We start from the raw sequence: 22,486 nt of genomic DNA, 5'->3' as shown, positions 1-22,486 counted from the left end.
ATTCTTTTGGCAAATAACACTGGCAAGCATCAAAGAGGGTACTGAGGTACCTGAAGGGTTCTTCTGATGTGGGAATCACCTTTGGAAGCAATACCGGTAATTTAACTGGCTATATAGATGCTGACTGGGCTGCATGCATCAACGATTGCAGGTCATACACTGACTTTGCCTTCACAATGTATGGCGGAGTCGTATCTTGGGAATCCAGGAAACAACGGACAGTGGCATTGTCCTCAACGGAGGATGAATATATGGCCTTGAGTGAGGCTTCAAAAGAGGCAGTGCACTTACTACGACTACCAAGGGAGATAGGCATTAAGAGTGTGTCGACTGTACAGCTATATAACGACAACATTTGGAGCTCAGAAGCTTACTGGAAATCCTGTTTTCCACTCTCGGACTAGGCACATTGATGTGCGACATCATTTTGCACGAGAGGTTCTTTCATCTGGGGACATTCACCTCGAATACTTGTCAACTGAGAGGATGCCTGCAGATATATTAACCAAGGGACTACCGAGGGATAAGCACTGGAAGTGTTTAGAATGTCTGAGTATCAGAAGACGGAAACGTTGAAGCTGGTTCAGCCTTCGAGAGGGGGTGTTGAGCAGTGGCGGCGCGTGGATAAAACATCTGGGGGTTCACTACTTTGAAAAATAACGTGTCCAAATTTAATGTTACTTGATATTTACCCACATAGATGTAAAATAGTGACATTGTTTGACTAGAAAGGTGACTTTCGTTTGAATGCAGACGGCTGCAGCTCGAAGAAGTTACCAGAACGAATAATGAAAGACAGAGAACATAAAGTGTAATTACCTTAAGTTGATCCAGTTTCGTCTAATGTTGAAGACGTTGCTGGCGTTGGTATAACAGCTGTCGTCTGTGTGTACAGGAAATCCATCCTCCTTTCCTTCCTGGCGGCAAATAAGTCCATTACCTTCTCATTAAAATCGACTAATTTATGGGTCATCTCCTTCTTGATGGACAACATAGCAAGAGCAGACAGTCTTTCTTCATCCATTGTACTCCTTAGGAATTTCTTAATCCGCTTTAAAGTGGAAAAACATCTTTCTGCTTCAGAAGTAGTCATGGGGACAGTTATAATTAATTTCAAAAGTTTCATCACTTCTCCGAAAGGTTCCTTGAGATTGTTCTCTATCAAAAAAAAAACAAGTAAGTCAGTTGCATTGTTCATTTCTTTAAAATCACGTCTTGAGTAAATCACTTGCATTTTGGTTTTCAGTTTATGTTTGTCAAGAAAAGGATATGATTGTATAACATACGTAAGATTCTCCTCTGGAAAATTATTTTGGAAGGATGGGAAGAATTGGTGATCAAAGAAGCTGGAGGCCAGTAAATGGTTAGAGAAGTTGAACCTCTCTTTGCTGTGATTTATAATCACGTCACATACCTCCTTTGCCCCAATGTTCCTCGAGTAGTAACTATTTTCGCATCTTCTTTTCCCTCTGTCGTCTTCTTGCAAATTTTCCTCCACAACAATGTTGTCAACATTGTCCCTTACTTTGCCGTTTCAAAGGAGCTTACTGTACTTCGCACTGATACAGGGTTAGCAGAACGCTTTTGTACTTGGCTGTATAGAATGTCCACGTGAGGCATATCCCTGTAAAAAAACTCTAACCAAAAAGTAAACGTTGGCTGTTGTATTTTCTGACGCAGTCCGTGTGCCTGGTTCATAGTAGCTGTTTGTCTGCTCGTGTCTTCAATTTTCTCCAAGCATTCCACTATTGCTTCCTTATGCTCATGCAATGTAAGAACACATCTTGATTTAAAGTTCCATCTCGTAGCTGAGCCTTGCGGAACTCTTCTGCCCACAACCTCATCAAGAATAGCCACTCTCTGAGGCGAATGAGAAAAAAATGCTGGAATCTCCCCAGTGGTGGCAAAGAACAATCGCACTTCTTTGCTGTGGCTAGCATCCTGGGCCAGAATTAAATTCAATTGATGGGCGTAACAATGCACAAAGTAAGCAAATGGGTAGTCTTCCCTTACAATTGTTTGTACACCGCAGTGTCGGCCACTCATAACATTGGCACCATCGTAACTTTGAGAGACTACTTTTTCTTTGTGCTCTCCAACTACTTCAGTGAGGACCCATTTTATACAATCGGCTAATGAGAAGGCGTTATTTCCTGCTGGGTTTAAGAAAGTCCAGAACCTTTCAACAGGCTCCCCATTAGCTAATACATATCGAAGTAAAATGACTAACCGACACTTTGAAGACACATCAGATGTTTCATCTGCTATTACGGAGACGAAATCTGCAGTAGCTACTTCAGCTAAAATATTCTCGCGACACACTTGCAACATGCATTCCAGAATATCATTTTGAATGTCTTTCGACGTACCCTTGAAGACTGTAGCACTGTTGAAATGACCCCTAACAACGGTATCCAATGCCGAAGTAAAATTAATGAGTCCTCTGAATACGCCTGGATGGTTTGAATCGAGTGTTTCGTCATGACCTCTCAAAGCAAGTTCAAATTCACCACAGAACTTCACGCAGTCAATGATCTTTGAGAGCACGTACCTATTTTTTCTCACACTATCATTATGTCCCTCAATATTCCTTCTGAAAGCACTCCTTAGCTGCTGCCTAATAACTGTTTTCCCCAGAACTGAAAGATCCAAACATGCACTCTTATGTGTAATAGATGCTTCGTGCTTTTTGATCTTTTGTGTTAAATGGCTGAGATCTGATACCCCTGTTTTTTGTCCAATTCGTGTCCTTACCCTTAGCAAAAAGCAAGCACGGGAAACAGAAAAGCCTATTAATGATCTCGCAACCACATAGCCAAGTATTCCTCTCGTAAATCTGCGGCTTAAATGTTCTACAAAAATCCTGACCTCTACTATTTTGCTTCTGAATAATGTTCAGGGAGGGAAGAGGCCTGCCCAGCTGCTTTATTCTGCATTTTTCTTCTAAACCAAGTGTTGGAAAGGTATTCTCGAGAAGAAACTGAATGGTATTCATTTCCAGACTGATGAATACACGACACACGCATCAAGACACCGCCAAACACAGTGATAACAAATGTCAGATACAATAGAACACTTTACTTAACAAAGCCTTGAGTAGATATTCACTACAGTTCTGTTCCGGAAGTGGTTAAATTGAAGGGTCAGAAATAAATACTGCTTCAAGAACGTGTTAGTCAGCCTGTTGTTACTTATGTTCTTTTATTGACGTATTTTGCTTTTACGAGCACTTCTTACTGATTAAAAGTTTACGATAATTACATACACATAGGCTACGTATGCCTACTTATGTTATACAAATCCTAGTTACCAAAGTATTTTGATTCATTGTGGTTAATTACGTCTAAAACGCAAAATCGTGAAATTAAAATCCCTTCAAAAACGTACCATATACAGCAAATTTTAACAGCGCGCTTTGAGACAGTACATCGGCTAACTTCGGGTTTGTTCGATGTAGATCGTGTCGAGGGCTGCGAAGAGCTGGTCTAGTCACCAGCGATAGTTTAGCTTTGTTCTCGGGTTACCCCCCTTGCCTCACACGTCCCCGCGGCATGGTCGCCCTCCTTACGTCCCACCACGCGCGCCCGCAATCCAGAAATTGAACCTTTTCGCTAGTTCCGGAGAGCAATCGAGTGTTGATGTCAAAATTATCGCTCCGAGCGCAAATTTACAGACGTATTTAAAGAAATATGCACTTGATTAACCATTTTAATGAGAGTTATATATTTCTAGGGGGTTCACTGAACCACTGAACATACAGAACGCGCCGCCACTGGTATTGAGAATATTCATATATATTCATATGACTCTGGCTGAGCCACCATCAAGTAGCGCCACATACACACTACGTTTTCTTTGTCCATTCTGACACGTCACGATTGTAATCTCCATGTCTATTGTTTTCACTGGATCCATCTATAATTTACGTATGTAATAAATAGTGTCATTTTAATATAAACCGTGCCGTCCTTATTACTTTCTGAAACAACGTGCCTTTTCAACATATAAAAATAATAATAATGTTGAAAAGCACGATGTTTCGGAAAGTAATAAGGTCGGCACGGTTTATATTAAAATGACACTATTTATTACATACGTAAATCACAAGATGGATGCAGTGATAAACAATGGACATGCAGATTACAATCGTGACGTTTCAGAATGGACAAAGAAAACGTAGTGTGTAGGTGGCGCTACTTGATGGTGGCTCAGCCAGAGTCATATGAATATATATAAATATTCTCAACATCCCCTCGCGAAGGCTGAACCAGCTTCAACGTTTCAGTCTTCTGATACTCAGACATTGTAAACACTTCCAGTGCTTATCCGTCGGTAGTCCCTTGGTTAATATATCTGCAGGCATCCTCCCAGATGACAAGTATTCGAGGTGAATGTCCCCAGATGAAAGAACCTCTCGTACACAATGATGTCGCACATCATTGTGATTAGTCTGAGAGTGGAAAACAGGATTTCCAGCAAGCTTCTGAGCTCCAAAGTTGTCGTTATATAGCTGTACAGTCGACACGCTGTTAATGCCTACCTCCCTTGCTAGTTGTAGTAAGTGCACTGCCTCTTTTGAAGCCTCACTCAAGGCCATAAATTCAGCCTCCGTTGAGGACAATGCCACTGTCCGTTGTTTCCTGGATTCCCAAGTTACGACTCCGCCATATATTGTAAAGGCAAAGCCAGTGTATGACCTGTGATCGTTGAAGCATGCAGCCCAATCAGCCCCTACATAGCCAGTTAAATAACTGGTATCGCATCCAAAGGTGAATCCCACATCAACAGAACCCTTCAGGTACCTCAGTACGCTCTTTGACGCTTGCCAGTGTTCTTTGCCAATTGAATCATTGTATTGGCTTAAGACACTCACTGCATGAGATATGTCTGGACGTGTTGCAGTTGATAGGTACACACCTATGAGCTCTTTGTAGGGGCGCCTCTCGCCATCATCCTTGGACCAAGTACTTGATCTTGACAGTTTAATTCCAGCTTCAATTGGTGTGGCCATGGGCTTGCAATCAGACATTCGAAAGCGATCTAAGATGTCCATAACGTAACCCTTCTGTTTCAAGGTGATACCGGATTCATCTCGAGAAAACTCAATCCCGAGACAGTACTTAATGTCTCCTAGGTCTTTGACCTCAAACGACTTTTGTAGAAATTTGCGAACCTTGTCAATTTCTTTCGAGTTTCGTGACAAAATTAAAATGTTATCAACATAAACTATAATTAAGAGAGCATCAGCATCTGAAACCTTCACATAGACGCTCGAATCGCCGGTCGTTGGTTAGACACCAAGCTTTAGTAGTTGCTCGTTCAAGCGTTGGTACCAACAGCGGCCAGCCTGCTTCAAGCCATATAGAGCTTTTTTAATCTGGCACACACAATCCTTGCTCAACATTTTCAGCATCCTCTTGGCTTCAGCTATGATCTCGGATGTTGCATTACTTTCCTCTATGATGAATTTGAGTAATTCCCTGGTGTAGTTTGGTACTTCCATAAAGATTTCCTCTTCAACAATTCCATTTAAGTATGCAGTTGCTACATCGAATTGTCGGACATACATTCCATGATGAGCAGCGAGCGCAATAGCCATTCGTATTGAGCTGAGTCATGCTACTGGTGCGAATGTTTCAGTATAATCTATACCTGGCCTCTGAGAAAAGCCCCTGGCCACGACTCTAGCCTTCCTTCTTGTGATCTCACCATTTGCTCTGTACTTATTCCTAATTACTACACGACTTCCAATTGTCATCCTATTTTCTGGGTGGTCTACAAGATCCCAGGTCTTGTTTCACAGAATAGAGACAAATTAATCTGCCATCGCCAGCATCCACTCATTTTTCTCTGGACCTGAAAATGCCATCTGAATTGGAACCACAGCCAGACATACCGAATCAATTTGTCCTCCACCGTGTTCCTGGAAAAGCTTTTGAGGTCTGCCTCGTGTTCCCGAATGGATCAATTTTTGTCTGTCTTCCTGAAGCATGTCGAGATTGTCGTATTTCTGTTTCTGGTTCATTTTCAAAGCCAAGTAATTCTTCTTCAGAATTTTCCGGATCATTGGTGCCTTCTGTACGTTCTGTGTCTCTAGGAGTTATGTTTAAATTGATGAAAGGATCAACCTGCTCTGGCTCTATCCTGGGATTACCTTCATCAAAAGTGCTCTACATTTGGGTGCTGACTTGGAAAAATATCGAGATCGTATTTTTGCTATTTTCTGTCTCCGTTCAAGAACTTGACATCACGTGAGATTTCCACTTTTCATTCCTGTGGTATCCAAACTCTGAAACCTTTGGACTGCTCCGCATATCCGAGGAATATGCCCTTTCTTCCCCGAGGGTCGAATTTTCCTATGTTCGGCGATCGATTTAGGCAGTAGGTTTTACATCAGAATCTTTCGAATTTACAAACATTTGGAACCTTTCCAGTCCAGGCTTCGTAAGGAGTTCGTCTACCCAGTTTACTCGTAGGACATCTGTTCCTAATGTAATTCGCTGTTGAAACAGCCTCTGCCCATAAATAAGGAGGAAGTCTGGACTGCATTAATAAACATCTGGCCATCTCGATGAGTGTACAGTTTTTCCTTTCCGCTACTCCATTTTGCTCCGGGTTACGCGGAATCGTCAGGCACCGTAGGATCCCGCAGCTTTTCAACACTGCGTCGAACTGGGAATTAACGTATTCTGTACCATTATCAGACGGCAAAATATATATCTTCGCGGTTTTCTGTATTTCCAGATGTTTTCTGACGTCCTGAAACTCATTAATGACTTCATTTTTCTGACGAAGAAACTTCACTTCACAACATCCAGTTGCATCCTCGACAAATGTGACGAAGTAACGCGCGTTTCCATTCGAGGAAACCCTTATAGGGCCGCAATTGTCGGAATGAATCAATTCCCCTGGTTCCATTCTAATACAGGACTTCTTCGGAAAAGAGGCACGTGTCATCTTTCCATGGAGACAGATCTCACATTCAAAATCCTCTTCAGTGTCGATGACTTCGATTTCCTCTATCCTTTTATTCTTCACAGCCTCATGTAGATCTGTTATGTTAAATGACCTAATCGGATGTGCCAGTCCATAATAGACCCTTTGCGCGTATCTTCAGCTTGGGCAAGTTTTCCCTGGTCTTTGGTTTATGACCTATTAACATAATAAAGTCCGTCTTTTCTATGTGCAATGAATAAGGTACTATCGTTCGCATCTGTAACTCGTGCGGATGTTTTGTCAAACACTACGCGGTGATTCCTGTACACGATCTTCCCGACTGAGAGTAGATTGGTACGCAGATCAGGTATGTATAATGTATCGCTTAGGTTGAAACTTTTATCACAACCATCAACGTTCATTGACATTGTCACAACACCTTTTGCACTTAATTTCGTAGTAGAACTGTTCGCTAATTTTAAATCGTCAGAAACATCGGATTCTACTTGTGAAAAATAATCCAGATTTTTACACATGTGCGATGTACAGCCGCTACCGAGGCACCATACTGTATCTGCGTCGCGGTCCGTCACGAACTTGCACGAGTTCAGTTCTGACGAAATATATAGCGAGGTACTCCCTTCGGCCTTGTTACCATAGTCATGAACATTCTTACTCGATTTGCACTCCCTTCGCCTTATGACCTATCTTTTTACAACGATAGCAACGAAGAGATGTGGATACTCCTTTTTCGCCTTTATCAACTTGGCTTGTGGGCTTTCTATAATTCATGTTCTTGTATTTTCGTTCAACAGTCATACAGTTTTGCATCATGTTGTTCCGATCACTGCTCCTCGCGTCACTTTCTTTGACAATTTTTATGCGTTATACCTCGGGCTTTGGAAGTTCGTCGCGAGATTCTATCGCGCACCAAAAGTATTCGAAACTGACTGGCAAGCTATACAGAAGTAATATGGATAACAAATCATCATTGATTGCCACGTCCATAGCATTGTGCTTGTCCACGGCGTCGAAAAATCTCCGCATATTATCGCATTCAACCCATCTTCACTCATTCTTTGAAGCACGATCTGCTTTAATAATGTTGCTTTCCGCACAGGTGCCTTCGATTGGTAAATCGACTCTAGTTTTAGCCACAGTTCACGCAAAGTGACAATCTTTTACCTGTTTCAATTCCGACGGTTGAACCGCCAAGATGATATCTGACATTGCTTCACTGTCACATTCTTCCCATTCTGTAATAGCGGCTGAATTCTCGCTGACCGTTTCAGGCTTAACCTTTATCCCAGCTACGTATGCCCATGCACGATTTTTTACTAACACAGCCTTCATGTGAAATTTCCACGTACTAATGCAAAGTAATGCAAGAGCTGTTCCGGGGCGGAGATATACGCCGTGGGAAAAGGGTGTGTGGGTTTTATTGAGTAGGAATCTCACATGCCTTGGAGTGCTGACCCTCACAAGTGTCTCATGAAAGATTTCCCACACTCCCCCGTTAAAAATAATAATTATTATTATTACCTTCCCAAATTTTCTATTGTTCAGAAAATACAAATATAAAAACCTAACTAAATGAACTGTGAGACCACTTACTTCTATAAGTCTTTGTTAGTCACTAATTGTGCCTGATTAAGTTGGTTCAGCTGTAGCAGTTTTCAGATTTTTGTAGACATGTTCATACATATGTGGAATGAGATTGTGTGGACATAAAGACAGTAGGTCTTTATTCTTTTCCAGGGCTACTGGTAACAGCCTCTTATAAGCATAACCAAGTACGAAAGTGTGAACTGACTCCTGTCTTCCTCGTTTCTGGCTGAACTTCCACATTTTCCTCTAATCGGAGGCTGTAGGTGTTGCTGGTGAAAACTATCTCTCAGACACATAAACATGATTGGTCCTGCTGAACAAATGAACATACACTTGCCTTGGAACTGAGTTAAATAAGCAGCCATGTTCCTTACTAAATCAACAATTTGCCTCTTGAATACATTTCAGAGTGGGTAAAATACTACACACAATAATCACCATAACATTTTAGTTGGCGTTTTACACTGCACTGATAACATTCCCGCATGTACTGCGTCCTGACTTCAGTGACAGGAAATGTCTCTCCCCAGCTGCTAAAATGAGGACTATGATCACTCAGGTCACGAAGCAGTGAGAATGGAAACTTGGAACATCTTGGCACGTCACTGCGGACAGATGCACAAAATCAGTGCCATCGTTAATATGCAGTGTTGAGTGAATGAGCTGAATACTCCTGTAAGATGATCGTAACTTCACTTTTACAAAACTTGTTATAGACAACACTCCATTTAAGAACTTGTGAAGAAGATGAAAAGCATTCTATTGCCAACTTGACATACTTCTAACAAAAATACCCCAAGCTGACAAAATCATTCTCTTGGGCGACTCAATGCTATGGCCCAAAGTAATTAGAAAAGATTCAGACTCATTGGCTGAATTGTCAGCGTACTGGCCTTCGGTTCAGAGGGTCCCGGGTTCGATTCCTGGTTGGGGCAGGGATTTTAACCTTCATTGGTTAATTCCAATGGCTCAGGGGCTGGGTGTTTGTACTGTTCCCAACATTGCTGCAACTCATACACCACACATAACACTATCCACCACCACAATAATACGCAGTTACCTATAGATGCCGCCCACCCTCATCGGAGGGTCTGCCTTACAAGGGCTGCACCGGCTAGAAATAGCCACACAAAATTATTATTATTATTGGCATAAACGGTATGCACTGACCAGCGTCTTGGTAGGTGTACTAGGTACCAAATGATGAGCCCAACCTAGCACACGAGGGCAAAATGCTGGCAACCAGGAATGAGTTAGTTGGAAAATTTATAACATCCAATAACGGACCATTTTTATTGGTATTATAAATTTACTCATTCGGGACAAATATTTCAGATTTTCTAAGGGTATCATCATTTATGCCATTACAATGTAAGACCGTGTGGATAGAATACACATAAAAGAAAGGCAAGGCTCAAAAATTTTTGGCTGCAGCCTTCATCAGCAGAGGAAAGAATAATAATAGTAGGGGTCAATGTTGGCAAGTAGGTGCTGTGTAAGGTACAGGGAGTGGGAGAACAGACAGACAAGTGAATGGGTAGAAAAAGCAGCAGTTACCTTACGCTAAGACCAGCTGCTTCCCTAGACCTCAGCACCAGTTGAAGTCCAACTTCAGAATCTCTAAGGGCAAGAGGGTGGGAAGCTAGGGTAAATATTTTGAGGACTTCAACTTTGAAACACTCAACAAACGTGGTTTGATGGTGCCTGGTGTGAATGGGGATAGAAAGATTCATATTCGGGGTTTTGCAGGTACATATACATTTAGCCAGTTTGTTGTTGGTTATGCCAATGTAAAAGTCTGGGCAGAGTTTGCACTGAAGCTGGTAGATGATGGTGGATGAAGTGCAATCATGACGACCTTGTATAGGGTAAGCCTCGTTTTTGATGCCTGGTACTGTATATGTAAACAACAGGTCCTACATCGGCTGCGTTCACAGAGGAAAGAACCAGAAGGGGGTGGAGGTTAGTATGGTTCATAGTGAGCGAGAATATTTTTGAGGTTAGGTGGGTACCTGAATGTGACAATGGGGCTGTTTGGAATAAGGCCTTGGGTGTAGGTGAGGATGAGGGAAGAAAGAATTTTTGTTTTAGATGTGATTGATTTTGTGTAGGCCAGCATGATATGTTGTTACAAAGTGTTAGATTGCTTAGGGAATCCGAAGACAGCAGTCATTGGGGGGGGGGGGGGGGGAGCAGTAAAGGCTTTCCTGATGTGGTTGTTGCAGGAGGCATGAGCTTTAGAGATCAAACAAATTTGTTTGTCCTGGATGGCATTTCACACAAAACAATCTCTATGATTCAGCCTTCTGAGCTCCTCAGTCTGACTGTTATAAGTAATTTTATGTCCTAGTTTTAATGTGCTTTCAAAGAAAAAACAATTTACAATTCCATATGAAACAATGAAAGAAAATTTCTAAATTGCTAACCAATTCTTGAAGGAGAGATGCTGTCTGTTCCTCTGTCAACGTGGCTTTCCGGAGTCTCTCCAAGTGTTTATCTTGTATTTTGAGTTTATTCTTCAGATTCTCATTTTCTTTCTGTAACACATCTATTCTTTCTTTTAACTGGTCTTTTTCTAGTTCCAGCTGAGAAATCTGAAACATCAAAGAGAAAATTTTTTTCTTAAAGAAATAAACTTTTCAGAAACATGACACGGCATAAATTGATAAACCAATGACTCTGTAAGAGGGAAATTATATCCAGAACAAGATTATTACAGGAAAATAACAGTTAAAAGCAGAAAGTTAATTGGAATAATCTACTTTATAAAACAGTAAAGCATTACAGGAAATGAAGTAATTGATAAGCCACTTACCGTGAAAGAGGTGTAACTGGAATGAAAAAAAAGTAAGTTTAAATGTTTTGGAAAAGAAAAAAGAAGTTGATCTTTATCAAAAAAATAAAAAAGAAGGATCCTGACCTATTATTATCTAACTTGTGTCATTCCAATCAGTCAGACCCTCTCTGTCTTTTCTTCACCTGTCACTGATGATATGATGATTGAGGGATGCGTCTGAAGAGCAACATGCGAAGCCACGGAACATCTCGGTGGAAGAACGAGCAAGAAGAAGTCAAAGACTCAAGAATCTTTGGCGAGAGTGTAAAGAGAAGGGTATCAGTCTGCGTGACAGAAGGAAGATTGTGTAAACGTGGCCCACAGGTGGCCGTATCGATTAATAATAATAATAATAATAATAATAATAATAATAATAATAATAATAATAATAATAATAATTTAAAAACTCTACTAAACTACTTCGCTGTCGTAGCAGGTGGAGAGGTGATATTCTGACGTGGCTCATCCCAGACGGGTCCTCACCAGCTTGCCAGTGGACTTGAGTGAAATGAAATAGCTCTTGTGGATCAAAACACAACAACCTCTGTGGTTAACAACCACAGTTGTAATTCGAAGCTTGTTCCATTTAAGGTTCATTACCTTCGATAGTCAATATGGAAAGGTCTTTTAGGAAAATAATTCCACCCTTTTGTCCAATCAGGCTTCACGAGAAGGCTACTTTGGATTCGGTGGTAGCCAATTGAAAGACAGCAATGATCGGAGCATTTGCAACCAACTAAACTTAAGAGGGTTAAAAGTCAACAAATGAACTATATTGCAACGTTGAACATTACCTCTCTCCTTAAAATTGGAAAACTTAAGAATTTTACAGATGAATTAGATAAACAAAAAATTTGAGTATTGTTCTTTCAAGAAATGAGAAAGAATTTAATTGTAATTCACAAGGTTATAGAATTTATAATGGGATACCTGACTAAGGAGTTATGAATTAATATCCCCAACCTGAAACAGGATTTATGCTGAATTTAAAAATAATACATTCTATAATTGATTTTCAAGCAATATCACTAAGAATTGCAAATCTGACCTTTAAAACAAACAAAATTTATACTATAATAAATGCCCATGCCCCTAATATAAAAAAAATTCTAACACAAGCAAAGAAAGAAGTGGATAAATTACGGGGTCTCCTTGAACACATAATAAACAAAATAAATAAGAGTAATGTTAAAATTTTATTAGGAGACTTTAATGCCAATTAGGAAGGGAACAAAAAAAATAGAGATACAACTGGAAAATGGGCTCCACATAAATTTACAAACAAGAATGACCAAAGACTATGCAGAGAGCATAAACCTTATAAGTAAATCTACATATTTCAAAAGGAAACCAAAGAAGCTTAAAACTTGGAAGCATCCTAATTGGAGGAAAGGGGAATGGTAGCTGGACCATGTTTATATGGATAAATTTTTCCATAAGGAAATTCATAATGCAAAAGTATTAAGAGGAATAGATACTGGTTCTGATCACTACATTCTAAAATTAAACTTAAATTCACACCACTAAAGAAGAACATAAAAACTAATAAAGAAAAGAGGAATTGTGACGAACACCATTTAATAAAAACATGACCAACATAAGGAAGTCACGTAAACAATAAAATTGATGGTTGATCTTGAAGAATTGATCCCAGTTCTCAAAAAAACAAGCTAAAAATTTAGCTCCATTGCACCCTTATAAAATACATGCCTGGTGGACAACAGAATGTGATGAAATTAAAAAGGAGAGACATCAGGCATGGTTAAATTTCCAAATTCATACAGCAGAAGAAAATGTTATCAACCTTAAAAATATCAGGAAGAAATTCTCACAAAATATTAGAAGAATTAAAAGAGAATTTCATAGGGATATAATAAACTCTATAGAAGTTAATTACTGTATCATAGCACCAATTCTAGAGACTATAAAATTTCTGCAAGACAACTACAGAAATATGCTCCTCCTACATCAATGTAGAAAGATGAAAATGGAAAAATAACACATAGTAATAATGAAATGCTGAGATTATGGCAAAAGCATTCAGTAAACTTTTGAATTGTGAAGAACCTAAGGAACAATTACAAATTAATGCAAATACCCCAATAAAAATCAAAATTTAATAACATAGAACCTCCAACATTTCAAGAATGAGAAAAAAACACTCAAAGAACTTAAAAACTATAGGACATGCACAGAAGACCAGGTTTTTGTAGAGATGTGGTAATATTAAAGTAACACAGTTTGAATTTCCTTACACATGGCTTTAACAAAAATTTGGATTACTAAACAATTTCTGGAATATTGGACAACAGCCTTAATACACCTTCTTCAAAAAAAAAAAAAAAAAAAAGAGGTAAGAGTAACCTGGATAATTATAGAGGATTATCTATCTTGGACTACAGAAACCTCTGTGGCTCAGGCGGCAGCACGTTGGCCTCTCACCGCTGGTTCTGTGGTTCAAATTCCGGTCACTCTATGCGAGGTTTGTGCTGTACAATGTGGAGGCGTGACAGGGTTTTCTCTGGGTACTCCAGTTTTCCCTGTCATCTTTCATTCCAGCAACACACTGTAATATAATTTCATTTCGTCTGTCAGTCATTAATCATTGCCCCAGAGGAGTGCGACAGGCCTCAGCAAATGGCACAATTCCTATCCTCAACGCAAGAAGGGAGCTTCATTCATTCCATCCCTGACCCGGTCAATGATTGGAAAACAGGTTGTAGGTTTTCATTTTCATCTATCTTGGACTACACATACATAATATTTTTTCCAAGATTTTATATGGAACGATTAAAGATCTACTAGATCAAGAGTTAAGGGAATACCAGGGAGGCTTTAGACACTGGAGAATTTGTGTTGAACAGATTATCACTCTAAAATTAATTTAATTTTAGAGTGATAATCTGGCATACTACAGAAAACAAAACAAATCTAGAGTAATAACATTTGTTGAATTTAATAAGGCATATAATTGTCTAGACAGACCTTCAATTTTAAGAATTTTAAGGAATTTTGGACTTCATTCAAAATTAACTAAACCGACAGAACTTGTTTTAACTAATACCAAATCAAAAGTAAAGTTTAGAGGAGAAGTTCTGAAACATTTTTGATTAAAACAGCTTTAAGACAAGCAGACTGTTTATCTTTTTACTATTAGTTGTGCATTAGAATATACTGTATAATGAGAGAATGGTACAAGGTCATCCCAAAGAACATAAAAACTGGAAGTTCCAAACAAAATTTAAGTTTAAACTGTTCAGGATTTTCTGATGACCTTGCTCTATTGTCCAACAATATAAAAGAAACTGAACACCAATTTCAATCTCTATAAGAAATAGCACAAAAAAATAGGTCTCAGAATATCCTTTGAAAAACTGAGATCAAGTTTACAGATCCACTACTGGTACATAAAATAACAACTGATAGACAAGAAATCAAAATTGTTGATAAATTTAAGTACTTACAAGAAATTATAATCTTAATGAGAAACTAGCTTGACATACAAAGGGGTAATAGAATAAATAAGTTAAACAGGGCAAATTGTATTACCACAACTACATATGAGTATATCAATAACAGTAAAATTAAGACATTATAAAACAGTCACACAACCAGAAATAACTTAAGCTAGTGAAACAGTTTTTAAAACTACTAATACAACACGGTTAGGAAAAAATGTGTACCATTCTTTGGACACCTCATCAGAGCACGTGACAGAATTGAAAAATTATGGAATACCAAGACCAAGATGAAATACATTGCGGAAACTAACGATGATGTTAAAGAACTACAAATAAAAATAGATGATCTTAAAAACAAAACAGAAAAAATTAAGATACTTCAAGACACACACACCAGGCTAGAAGACAAAGATCAATAAAAGGTCTAATGTGAGGGTGTTTTCAGTTGAAGAAGGGAGGCAACGTTTCTCAGAATGCAGAAATATTGGGCTGATAGGCAATCAAAAAAATCCTTTGTATAATTGACTAGAGTGGTCCAATGTAGGCCATAAATGTACTACATACATACATACATACATACATACATACATACATACATACATACATACATACATACCATCTTCATTATACACAGTTATGCTTATCGGCATACATTTGTGAATTTAAAAACATCACCACAATCCTCTATTTATGTTGTGGTGCAGGTATTAGAGTCCCACACACAGCGCAGGTCGTATCCAGTTCTCACTGGCAGAGCTGGCCAGGTGACCAGTTGACACTCCACGTCACAATGCGGTCGTCGAATGGCTAGCTACATCTTAGTTCAGAAGCGCAAAGGATTCTCTGTATAAGCAACTTACTGAACAAGTGAACGGAAGCTAGCTCGTGAGGTTTCTATCTCTGAACTTGCTGACATCTCTCCAAACTCAAGAATTCTGAAGACAGTCTTCAGCTCTTGAATGAGTACTTCGACTTTGCAAGTCAGATGCTATACAACATTTCTCCCTCAGCGAGTCTTCATTTAGTCTGTGTACTGGCAACATGTAAATACTGTATATATCTCGAGTGTTGTAGTAATCTGTTTATGTGACAAAACCGTTCGTTCTATGTAAAGACTTTTCCTTCAGCAAAAGCTGGATTTTGAGTTTAATGTACAAGTGGCACATATTTTGCAATACTGTATCATTGCAATTCTTCTTTAATAAAATTTTGTTTTGTGTGTGTGAAATAACTCTCTTAATACACAACACAAAACTAGCGACGAGGAAAAGTTCATACAGCAAAATCAGTCCTCCGCCAGTACAACACTAAACTGACATCATACGTGTGCAGTACAACACCGCTCAGGCACTACACTGTTTGCAATCAGACTTTCAGTACAGTTCTCCGTTCGGTATTTTCTCAGAGTATACATGTCAATTAGGGCTTATGACATTATTTCTTCAACATGTCGAACCCCACTCCATTGGAAGCTATCTTTAGAGCTCTGCATTTGGAAGAAAACAACCGCTCGAGCATTGCCCACTTCGTGCCGCTGCTGGACGGCTGGGAAAAGCCCACGCTGCGATAAGGCCGTGGCCGTCTAATGGACCATGTGGCCGACCGTCCTTCACCTCTCGGTGATCAGTGGAACGGTCGAGCACTGCTGGGCGCTCGAGCGTAATCATAATCCCGGTCGGTGACAGTAAAACCGCCGCGCGCTCAACAGTGCGGATTCGCATTAGAAATCGTGTGTAAAACCAGTTGGTAACTGGGCTTTGAGCAGTGCAGACAGCGTTATAGATCAACCAAGTATAAGTCGTAAATGCTGCATTCAAGAAACGAAGAGAAGTATTCTGGAGAGAATTAGGAGCGGCTCGTTAGTCCTGGAGAAGAAAGATATGTCGGAAGAGGAGGCGAAGAGTGAAGCTTGGAAATCGTCTGCACTTATAGTGGATCCTGTCATGCAGGCTTCTTCTGGGTTCGTGCAGTGTGCCACATGTGATACTGTACTTTCTTACCAGCCAAGCACAACAGGTATAATTTGGCGCTGCAAAAGTAACTGAGGATCAGAATTGCACCGAACACGTGCAGTACCAAGCAGCAGAAAGAAAGTTGGTGTTGATAAGTTGGTCAATATGAGTGGAATATATTTGCTACCGTTAAATACTTGTAATAAGATTGGCTTGAAGAATTATTCGCAGGAGCTCATCAATGTTAGCGCAAAGTCAATAATAGAAGATGTTCTTCCGCACCCTACCACTGTATCACGGCATATTAAAGAAAAGGCCGAAAAAATACGAGCGACAATGGTGCCCAAATATTTGGGAAGGGTTTCGCAGCCTAAATATTCCGCAATGCGTTTTGACGTAATTTTTGCGATATGTATAGGAATTCACTGGAAATATGGCTTTTTAGTAATCAGTAATCCTAAGTTTTATACATATTTCAAGGTGACAGGAATGCATTACGGATGTTTTGTTCATTTTTAGAGCCCATTCAAGCAAACAGTGACCAAGTTCTTCCCATGAAAAAGTCCAAGGTGGACTGGAGTTCGGATGAGGACGACGAAGATGGACACACAAATACTACTAATGATCTCGACAGGTACCTTTCGCTCTCCAAATCCGACTGTAGCTGTGCCGAATGACACATTTTGAAGTGGTGGAAAACGCATGCGGAGTTATTTCCAAGGCTGTCGGTAGTAGCCAGAAGAGATCTCTGCATTTCTGCCATAGTGTTGCCAGCGAGAGAAATTTTAGCCAGGCCGGTCACCTGCTGTCCAGCAAAAGATCGTGCTTGGAATCAGACAAGGTGGATGATCTCTTATTGATCTATCAGAATTTCGTAAGTATTCTGAACATACCACGTAATCACAAGAAAGGAAACATTCCTCAAACACTATGAATGTATGATTCTACTTTCATTTACTTCACAGGAAGAAGTGCAAACCGCCAGCTGTAGTAGTAGCTCCAGGAACACAAATGAATCCTGTGCATCAGGCAGCACCAATGACGAAAAACGAATTGTGTAGTTATGATTCACATATAACTTTATTTACAGGTCATAATTTGTTTATAAATTAACGCTTGTAAAAAGAAAATTGATGCATATTTGTTTTAAAAAAATCGTGCATTTCTTCTTGATCTTGCATTTGATATTAGTACAGTGTATATGTGGCCAAGTCTGGAGATAGGCTACACATAGCCCACTATTACTGTGTCCCCGTTTACCTACCGAACGGAACAAAATACTATATGAAGACATTACAGTTCATAACATTACAATTATTGGAATACATGATCACCTCAAAGACGAAAATCCAATAGTCTGCAACATATTAACACACTTCAGATGTAACATATACAACTGTAATATTTAGGTTATAGAACTGATAGTAAAAAACGAAAGACATTTGTAAAAGAAATAGGTGAGGATTGATGTAAAGTAGTGGCCTATGATCTCGAGTTCGGCGAAGCGCCGCTCGCTGGCTGGCTATCACTGAGTCCGCCGGTTATTGGCAACCGACCGAGCCTTTGGCACGCTCGGCCAGTCGCTGATGATCGGTAGCCCGCAACCGGCTGCACAGGACGTTCGGCCGCATACTCCCGAGAGCCAGAGAGGCGAGCGGTAGTCGCCAGTAAAAATCAGAGATAACGCAGACCTCTAGCTATCTTACAACACATACAACAGCAGCAAACAGCCTTTGCTGAAGCTTTAAAAATAGTCACTGCTCAGCGGCAGGTTCCTGCAGTTCACGTGTTTGCCCCTTTTGACATAATTCAAAGAAGAGAGGTCAGTCTATTATTCTGGACTCCAACAGCATTTTATATGTCATAAAATATATTGTTATGAATAAAACTCCATCTGTTTTACTACTCGTAATTTATTTCAGGATGGCCTAATAAATGCACACACACATATTTAAACACAAACAATTCTAACCAGTTATGAATGGCCACACTAATTACCAGTCTATTTACAAATCTCACTACCTTATGGCGCAGCAAGGGTCCAGTCCGTTCCTTTACCTGGGACACTAATCCTTACTTTCACATTCCCAAAGTCCAGTCATCTCCTACAGCCGCTGTGCATAGACAGCTGGATTTGAATACAGTGCCACTGGCTATACAACTCATGACAACTGTTCGTTGGTTCAGCTCCACAGATGTGCTTCACACAGTCCCATGTAGTGGGCGACTAAACAGCACAACAGTATTAAACAGCAGGATGATGGTCACAACAGCGAACATTAACACAGGTCCATTTATCCTCACACTCACAATAGCGTGTTTCCTCGCTGACTCACGGTGATTCTCAGTCCACAGAATTACATGAACACACCGTGCAACCTACCATTTTGTCGCCTCCAGTTACACACTCACTGGACTCTCCGACACTGCAACAACAGCTCCTCGTTCAGACCTCGGTGGGACTCTAGTGACAGCCAACACCTATGTCGCCCTCAGCCCAGCCACCGAACCCCAACACACCGAGTCTCACAAGAAGTCCAACACTGACTCGGAGTCCAACACTGACTGACTCTCTGCGGCTAGCCTCCCTTTTTATAGCTCGCGTGATCTGATCCAGAAATATCATGATGTCACTACAGGCAGAACATTCCCGCTGAATCTCCAAGGAACTCACAGCTAAGCCGGCCACTGGGAACAACACACGGAAAGGCCGGCCCCACCCCATAGGCCGGCTGGGAGGTTCCAGGTTGTCTGAGTCACCAGCCCCTTCCTGGAAGTACCAAAAGGAGCTACCACGGGGCTGGCACGTAACAGTATTCAGGATGAAGTGCGGCAGTGAGCCCTGTTTCTCAGTTCTGTTGGCAATGAGACCTATGTATTACTACAGAAATTAAGTCCTGAAGACAACATTTCCAAGGTTCCTTTTGCCCAGTTAATTGCTGGATTAATGGGACACTCTACGAAAAACCCTCACATCGTAGCAGCAAGAAATTCTTTCACTGCCACATGAAATTACGTGGCATTGCTAAAACTTGGAAGTTCCACTGTGAGAAACCAGACTGTAATACAAATTACACTGATCCCCTCATCCATGACATGGTCATATTACACACTCCCGAAGACAAGGTCCGCTTTGATGCTATCCAACACAGCAACCCACCTTTAGAAGATGTTCAGCGTTTAGCAACTGTATATGAGATGACAAAACGGACAACCGCAGAAATCACTCAGACTGGTGAGATAGCTCAGCTTACGCATCCATACAACATACAAGCTAAGTCTCCCGGTCGCAAGGCTAGCCCACCTGTAGCGAAGAGTGATCATCACAGGCAGCCTAACTTAACTCAGCGTACTACGCATAGTCAACAACAGTTCACGAGCAACTTACAGTCCTGTCGTGGATGTCATAAGTATCATGCTCAGCGTGACTGCCGATTCTTCAAGGCCATTTGTTCAAATTGTCAGAAATAAGACCACATCCAAACAGTTTGTTGAAGCAAGTCCCACTCAGTCAATCAGCCTTCCAAGAGAAAACACCAAAATGGGATAGAAATCGAAGTTCCTAATAAGGATTCAAAGAAAATTATAATTCCACTTAAGTTCCACCAGCAGTCTGTAGATTTTCAGCTTGATATTGGCTCTCCTGTTTCTATCATTAATCTAGCGACATATCATCACCTTGGAACACTTCCATGTTCAGCATCCGACGTTCAACTCGTCGCTTTCAATAAACGGAAAATTGACATTAAAGGTCAGATCTGCATTTCCGCTGCCTACAAAAATACAGTATTCAACCGCCACAGAAGCCACGGTTCATGCCTTACAGAAAATCTTTTCTACAGAAGGCTTACCTCAGACTATTATTTCTGACAATGGTCCACAGTTTGTATCTGCCAACTTTCAAGATTTCTGTAAGAATAATGGTATACACCACATACTGGCACCTCCCTTTCACCCTCAGCCCAACGGTGAAGCTGAACAATTTGTGCAGACCTTCAAGATAAGTATGCGTAAAGCGTTGCACACTGGCTTCAACAAGGAACCAGTTTTACTACAGCTGTTGGGCACCTGTAGGATGATCCCTGGCAATGACGGCCTCAGCCCAGCCCAAGAACTTCATTGACGTCCTCACAGAACATTACTTTCTCTGTTACAGCCCATTCCTGCAAATCAATTGCTCCGTCCAGGAAGTTCCAGCCCGGAGATAAAGTTTTCGCCAAGACTTTTCAGCAACATCCAGCCTGGGTCCCAGGTATCATTCTCCAAACCCTTGGAGCCCGGATATATCAGGTCCATACGGAGCGCAGAACCATCCATCGCCATCAAGATCATCTGTGCCGACGCTTCAATACAGCACCAGAGGTGGACTCTCCAACACCCCAGAGGCAAGCTATCACAGACCGTGCATTGGACCAACTAATTGAGTAAGGGTTCTCTTCAGGAGGAACCTTCCTTGCCTACAATGGACCAGCCTCTCGTCACCACAACAAACTTGGCGAACTCTCCACCTCAACTTCGCCGACGCCACAGCCGTCGCCGCCCCAGCTGTCGCCGCCCCACACAATACCAGTGAAGTTAGGAGGGGAGGGTGTTGTGGTGCCGGTATTCGAAACCCACGTGCAGCATGGCTTGTATCCAGTTCTCACCGGCAGAGGTGGCCAGGTGAACAGATGACACTCCACGTCACTGCTCGAGACCTTATATAAGCAAGTGGGCCAGGAGAGAATGCGGTCAGAAGCGCAGAGGATGCTCTGTATAAGCAGCTTACTGAACAAGTGGACGGAAGCTAGCTCGTGAGGTTCTATCTCTGGACTCGCTGACATCTCTCCAAACTCAAGAATTCTCAAGTCTTCAGCTCTTGAATGAGAACTTTGACTTTACAAGTCAGTTGCTATGCAACATTTCTCCGTCAGTGAATCTTCATTTAGTTTGTGTACTGGCAATATATAAATAGTGTATATATCTCAAGTGTTGTAGTAATCTGTTTATGTAACAAAACCGTTCGTTCTATGAAAAGACTTTTCTTTCAGCAGAAGCTGGACTGGAGTTTAGTGTACAAGTGGCACATATTTTGCAATACTGTATCATGCAATTCTCCTTTAATAAAATTTTGTTTCGTGTGTGTAAATGTAAAATAACTCTCTTAATACACAACAATTTATAACCAGTTCTGTGGCTTTATTTAGTTCTGTATTCCTTATCTTTAAATTGTTAGAAACTGAATCTAACAATCATCATCTTGGTCTCCCTCTATTTCTCTTACCTTTCATAACAGAGTCCATTAACCTTCCAGGTAACCTATCCTCCTCCATTCGCCTCACATGACCCCACGACCGAAGTCGGTTTATGCGTACAGCTTCAACAATTGAGTTCATTCCTAACTTAGCCATTATCTCCTCATTCTCAGTACCCTCCTACTACTGTATTGTACCCACCTGTTTGTACCAGCAATCATTCCTGCTATTTTTATGTCTGTAACGTCTAGCTTATGAATAAGATATCCTGCATCTACCCAGCTTTCACTCCTGTAAAAAAAAAAAAAAAGTTGGTCTGGTCTGAAAAGTAATTGATGTAAAGACAAATTTGCCCGGCAACTGACTTCCTTCTTACAGAACGCTGTTGATTGCAACTGCAGGTTCACTGCATTATCTTTACTGCATCTTGATTCAATCTCACTTGGAATCAAAGGTAAG

At 40.7% G+C, this 22,486-nt stretch overlaps 1 protein-coding gene across 1 annotated transcript in view; it reads right to left on the bottom strand.

Annotated features, from left to right (window-relative positions):
- LOC136858625 (centrosomal protein of 120 kDa) overlaps positions 1 to 22,486 on the bottom strand; it is a 453,009-nt gene that overhangs the window by 59,846 nt on the left and 370,677 nt on the right. The window contains exon 12 of the mRNA XM_068228779.1: positions 10,971 to 11,138. Coding sequence (XP_068084880.1) covers positions 10,971 to 11,138 — 168 coding nt within the window. The remainder of the gene's footprint in view (positions 1 to 10,970; positions 11,139 to 22,486) is intronic.

The sequence above is a fragment of the Anabrus simplex genome, chromosome 1, assembly GCF_040414725.1.
Source record: "Anabrus simplex isolate iqAnaSimp1 chromosome 1, ASM4041472v1, whole genome shotgun sequence".
Taxonomy (NCBI): domain Eukaryota; kingdom Metazoa; phylum Arthropoda; class Insecta; order Orthoptera; family Tettigoniidae; genus Anabrus; species Anabrus simplex.
The sequence above is the reverse complement of the archived record's forward strand: the minus strand, read 5'-3'. Positions and strand labels throughout refer to the sequence as shown.